Source organism: Pezoporus flaviventris, unplaced genomic scaffold (assembly GCF_033815535.1).
Source record: "Pezoporus flaviventris isolate CSIRO_AGI_PZ_B2104156 unplaced genomic scaffold, CSIRO_AGI_Pfla_v1 ptg000037l, whole genome shotgun sequence".
NCBI lineage: Eukaryota > Metazoa > Chordata > Aves > Psittaciformes > Psittacidae > Pezoporus > Pezoporus flaviventris.
In genome coordinates, this window is record NW_026892585.1 from 17,290,750 (window position 1) to 17,296,749 (window position 6,000).

At 53.0% G+C, this 6,000-nt stretch overlaps 1 protein-coding gene across 2 annotated transcripts; it reads left to right on the forward strand.

Annotated features, from left to right (window-relative positions):
- Positions 1-4,066: 4,066 nt before the first annotated feature.
- PRR15 (proline rich 15) lies at positions 4,067-5,297 on the forward strand. Of its 2 annotated transcripts, none has more exons than XM_061465062.1 (2): positions 4,067-4,228; positions 4,653-5,297. In XM_061465062.1, the coding sequence occupies exon 2, from the start codon at positions 4,662-4,664 to the stop codon at positions 5,028-5,030; it is 369 nt and encodes a 122-aa protein (XP_061321046.1). In that variant the 5' UTR covers positions 4,067-4,228; positions 4,653-4,661; the 3' UTR covers positions 5,031-5,297. The 2 variants fall into 2 exon arrangements, with proteins under 2 accessions (XP_061321046.1, XP_061321047.1); XM_061465063.1 differs by lacking the exon at positions 4,067-4,228 and adding an exon at positions 4,311-4,348.
- The last annotated feature ends 703 nt before the right edge of the window (positions 5,298-6,000 follow it).

Consider the following 6,000-nt stretch of genomic DNA (forward strand, 5'->3'; position numbering starts at 1 on the left):
TTTTATGATAAGCTCAAACACTGCAGAGTGAGTGCAGTACAAATGAGACACTGTGAGATGATTAACTGTGTTTGCACACAGGGCCCTGCCTGCACTCATACCCAGAGGGAGAGCGTTTTCCTAACCTAACTAGGCTGCTGCTGTCTCCCTGTTCTTCCCACCTGGAGATGGAGACAGCCGACAGCCTCTCCTGCTCTACCTTCAGCTGCTGCCAGCATCACACTCCCACATGCAGAGGGCAAGGGCAGCCTGCTGCCCTGATCCTGCTAGTGGCTGGGGCCAGAGGGGGCAGAAAAGGAGATGGGGCTGGGAGGAAGGCTTGCAGAAGGGTCCACAAGTGGGCATTTCAGCTGTTCAAGCTGCCCAGAGTGTCAGCAGCTGGAGAGGCTACATCATTTTCCCTTGATGCTGCACTATCCCCAAATCTTGCTGTACACATGAACCTGTGTGGCCACAAATCTATTCCAAAGCTCCATCACCCGTGTGGTAAAGTTCTTCCTTCATGTTCCTTCCTGTGTTTTAGTTCATGCCCGTTGTCTCTTGTGCTATCACTTGGCATCACCGAGAAGAATCTGGCCTCATCCTTTTTACACCCTCTCATCAAATACTTACGCACATCGACCAGGTCCCACTCTCTTCTCAAGGCTGAAGAGGCCCAGCTCCCTTTTATTTCTTTATTGACAAGCACAGAGTCAAGGTCTGCAGAAAAGGGAGGATGATTTGAGTGCCAACAGACCCTCCTGCCAATAACCAAGAACTGATGAAAACTCTGAGTAGGAAGGTAATTCACAAACACACAAGGAGAAGAATGCCATCTAACTGGATCTTCAAAGCAGAATTATATTGCTATATCCCCTACAGCTATCTAAAGGCAATGAAGAGACTATAGGGCTCATGTATTGATGCTCTCAATCTTATCTCCATTTTATGTTCTTTAGCTGTAGAGATTAATTCCTTGATTAAAGATCATGGCTGAGATTCAGAAAGCTGAACCTTAGGGAACTATGATTATAGCTGAATGCTCTGGGGCTTGCAGATTCGGGACATCAATGGATCTTGCATGGGAGCCATACTTTACATTATCTTTCTCTGAAGGCATAGTATTCTGGATATAATTATGCTGATGCTACAGCTAGAGCCAGGACTGGGAGTTCAAAGCCTCAAGGCCCTGGATTATTGCAGGATGTTGTAAGGACTACAGGTAGGAAGAAAGCTTGTGCCAGCTGGAGCCAGTGCTTTATAAGCTACAGCAGAAATGCGAAGCTGGTTGTAAGTGGAGAAGCTACTTATAACCAGTTCAGTTCACTTATAACCAGTCAGGGTTCAGTTTGCAGTAGACTCGGGGATAGCAGGATCCAAGCCCATCAAAGTTCTGCAAAGCCTGACGAGGTGAGGGTCAGAGTATTCTCTCTTTCTTGAAAGCATGAGCCATCTGTTATTAATCCAAAGGTTAGGAGGAGTAGGGTTGGCTCCAGGATTTTAAACTGTAGATAATGAAGAACATAAACTGCTGCAGGTAATATTTGGTGATACCTGATTTTCTGTTCTACTGTATGGCAGGCATGGGTATGACCAATGTGCATGAAGATCTGTATTATTTACCACATGCTGCTGCCCAAGAACATCAAGAGATTGGGGTTCCATAGGTATGCATAACAAGGTAACAGGTTAGGTACCTAAATACTGAGGAACCTGTGTTATTACTACTGCATGCTGCCCAGTTCTCAGTATTAGGAGGGCCAGTGTCAGTACAGGACAGTTAAGGTTTTCTGTTGTTCCAGACATTAGCTTCACAGGGTAGGGATCAGGGACAGACTTTGGAAATCTAAAGCCTAAAGAACCGAGTTGTTACTGAAGTTGCAAAAACTGCAGTGTGCTGGCCTCAGTAATGATCAACTCTCTCTCCCTGCTCAGTGTGTGGGTTCTCTGCTCAGGAGTATGGATACTGGATGAATTGGGGTTTTTTGCAGGGCCTAGGAAGAGCTAGGAAGGAAGGGTACTGGTGTCAACAGCCACAAATACTTGTATTCTGTTCTGCTGTAGGAACAGGACCTTACTTTTATCTTCAGATACCATGATAGAGGACCAATTTTATTAATGAGTATAGTAGCTGACTTCCATGCATTGAAAAGAGTGGATTGTTTTACCTTTTTATATCAACATTGTAAATTTATGCCTAGTGAAGGAACACACTGAGTGCTGTTGCAGCAAGAAAAGGGCAGGACATACATTTTCACTGTCAGAGCTGTTTTCATATAAACACTAACCTTAGTGACAGTCTTGTGGAACAGCATGTTGTGACTGATTCCCAGCAGTGACTTTGAAATGCAGAGCAGGTTTTGTTGTCCTTCTGCACCACCACATACACACACAGGCAGCACCCTCCCACACGCAAGTCTCTTACAAAGCTTTCCAACCTGCCTGTCTCTTTTCAGCAGGCCCTGCTTTCAGCAGTGTCGAAAAGGACAAACCTCTTTCACTGAGAGACTCTTTGAAACAGGCTTGACTGGGAAAAAAATGCACCAATTTGATATAAGTCTGGCTTTATGTGAGCTAAGAGGTCAGGTCTATGGTAATCAAAATAATGTAAGTAATACAGCAGTGAATGTTCTGTGTAAGCTTGTAACCAGAATGGAAGCTATAAATGTCAAACAATAACATTGTGAAATAGGCATTTCAAAATAATTATTACCTTTATTTCTCTGTAAATTCCCTTTTTCCTAGGCAGTCCCCTGGGACACAAGATGAGGAGAGATGCTGGTGCTCTCTTTCTCTAAAGGTACAAATAAGTCATGGGAGGGGTGTTAGGCATCAAGTGTGTGTTACAGGGCAGAGCTCTCCAAAGAACAAATCACCATTTCTAACACGTGGTGTGGTACAAGCAAATCTTCCTTCTCCTTTCTGGATGAACAAAACAAGGTAAAAACATTTGTATGGCCATATCATAGAATCATAGAACCATAGAATGGGTTGGGTTGGAAGGGACCTTAAAGATCATCTAGTTCAACACCTCTGCCAATGCCCACTAGACCAGGTTGCTCAAAGCCGTGTCCAGCCTGGTCTTGAACACTGCCAGGGATGGGGCAGCCACAGCTTCTCTGGGCAACCTGTGCCAGTGCCTCACTGCCCACACAGTGAAGAATTTCTTCCTACTACCTCATCTAAATCTCCTCTCTTTCAGTTTAAAGCTGTTCCCCCTTGTCCTATCACTACATGCCCTTGGAAAAAGCCCACTCCAGATTTCTTATAGGCCCCTTCTAGGTACTGGCAGACTGTTAAAAGGTCTCCCTGAAGCCTTCTCTTCTCCAGGCTGAACATGCCCAACTCTCTCATCCTGTCTTCATAGTAGAGGTGCTCCAGCCCTTTGATCATCTTCATGGCCCTTCTCTGGACTTGTTCCAACAGTTCCATGTCCTTTTTATGTTGAGGACACCAGAACTGCACACAATACTCCAATTGAGGTCTCATGAGAGCAGAGTAGAGGGGCAGGATCACCTCCTTCGACCTGCTGGTCACGCTCCTTTTGATGCAGCCCAGAATACGGTTGGCATTCTGGGCTGCAAGCTCACACTGCCGGCTCATGTTCAGCTTCCATTCAACACACCACCAAGTCCTTCTCCGCAGGGCTGCTCTCAATCTATCACCACGCAGAAATTCAAATCCCAATTTTAAGCCAGTTCAAGTAAAGATATGAGACGGCACTGCCTCTCTTAGTGGGCCAGCTACATTCTCCTTGGGTTTTTCACAGAGGCAATTCAAGACAATTCTATTTTCTCTAACGCTGCAAAACCCTCACCTGCGCGCACCCGCTGCGTGCATGCACAGAACGTGTTACCGTGTCCGCCACGCAGGCTGACCCCATCGCCTCCGCTGCTCAGCCCGGGCTTTCACTACGCCCTCACCCGCCCGAAGTCCCCCCCAACCCCATCCCTGTCCCTTCACGGCAGGGTGTCCCTTTAGGGGGTCACGGACCCTCCTGCGGCCCGGCCCCGCCCCGCCCCGCCCCGGCGGAGCCGCGCAGGTGAGAGGGAGCCGCCCGGGCACCGGGGCCGGCCACGCTGCCGCCCCGCCCATAGGGACGAGCCGGGGGCCGGCCGACACCTGCCGCGGCCGCAGAGCCGCCGCTCCTGCTGGCCTCTTGCGTCCTTCCCGGCCGCGGCAATGGAGCCGTAGGGGCGACCGCTCTTCCCCTGGGGGTAAGGAGAGCGCTCCCGCAGGCGGCGGGCAGGTCAGTGTTGCCTCCTGTACCTGTTGCGCCGGGAACCGGCGGGAGGGGAGGAGGGAGGGAGCGAGAGAGGCCCCATCGCAGGAGGTACACGGGCTCCCGGCGGGAGGCAGCAGCCCCAAGGTACCGGACTTCGGGGTCCACTCCTGGGGCTCGCGGGCAGGGAGCGTGTCCCGCGGCTCGGCTCCGGGGCTTGATTTAACTGTCCATCGCGCACGGGGAAGCGGGCAGCGCTTCAGAGCCCGTCACCGGGGCTCGGCCAGGGGCACAGACCGACATCGCCCCCCCCCCCCCCCCCCCCCCGGCTGCCGATGCCAGACCCGCGCCTCCCCCGGAAGCGTTGCCCGCCTCTCCCGCGCTGGGTAACAGCGGCGGAGGGGCCCGGTGCCCGGCTGCCAGCCCGCCCTCGCCCTCTTCTTGCCTGCAGGAGCCCGAGATGGCGGACAGCGCCGCGGCCACCGCCGCCCCCCGCGCCGGCGTCAAGGGCGGCTCGGCGGGGCCCTGGTGGAAGTCGCTGACCAGCAAGAAGAAGCACAAGGAAGCGGCGGCCGGGCCGCCGCCCCCCGCCGCCGCCAGCGACGCCCCCGCCGAACCCCCCAACCCCGGCGGCAGGGAGGAGCAGTCGGTCCCGTTCGGCAGCGGCGAGGCCGCGGCGGCGGGCGGTGGCAACCGGCGGAGCCTCCGCGTCTCGCACTCGGGCCGCTTCAAGGAGAGGCGGAAGGTGCGCACCTCACTGCTGGCCGACAGCCCCGACGTGTTCGACGGCGGCGGTGCCGCGGGCCATGCCGCCCAAGGGGGCGAGTAGCCCAGGGACGGTTTTGCCCCGGAACAGCCACTGGACAGGGGGCCGGAGCCCGCGGCTGCCCCACAGCCCAGGTTGGCCTCGCTTGGCCGCGTTGGCAACGTGGAGCGGCCCCCCCGGGCCTGACCAGACACTGTGGGGAGCCCAGCACCTCATGTGGACAAGTGAATCGCATGCAGTGTCACGCCAACACCGCCAAGACCAAAGCCCCAGGTGACGGGACGCTGTGATTGTCTTAAAATAACACCAATAAACACCCCACTCCTTGCACTGTGGTGAGCGGACTCGAAGGTGCTATCCCAGAGCCGATGCTGGGGTCCCTCTGCCTTCCCCCAGCCCTTGCCAGGAGCCAACATGCTGACACCTCGGGCCAGTAAGCCAGCTCCTCTCGGGCCGAGGAGGTGCTCTGCTGCTCTGTTCTCACGCGCTGTCTTATCGAAGGAGGGGGAACAAAGTGCTCTTAATCTAATTTCAGGGCTGAGGACCTCTGGTGGGGCCATGTGGGCTCCTGCCCTGCATTCGCTGACATACCGGGAGCCCGTCCTCTTTGCCCTGTAAGGGTCGAAAGAGGTATTGTGAGAGGCAGGTGCTTGCATTGCCCATGTCCCACGCCACATTGTATTTAAATATGCAAAAAGCAGGACTGTGCTGGTATTCTCCCTCTCCTTACTGTGTAATGATAAGCGGATTTTCAGCGGCTGGTCTCCCATAGCTCTGTTACAGAGGGAGGCAGCTTGTTGTCAAGCAATTCGTGCTATTTACCTAGGGAACACATGATTTTTGCATAATGAAGATGAAGAAATTATGTGATAAAATGTAAATTCTCTTTTGGGAGATGGGGCTAGCACAGGTAGGGTTGTACTAATGTGGAAATAGGCTTGGGCACAACTGGAAATGTTCTTTACTGTTTACCATGTCCAGGGCTTGTGAAGCAAGATTAAAGATCCCCAGGATTTCTTTTGATAGCAAAATA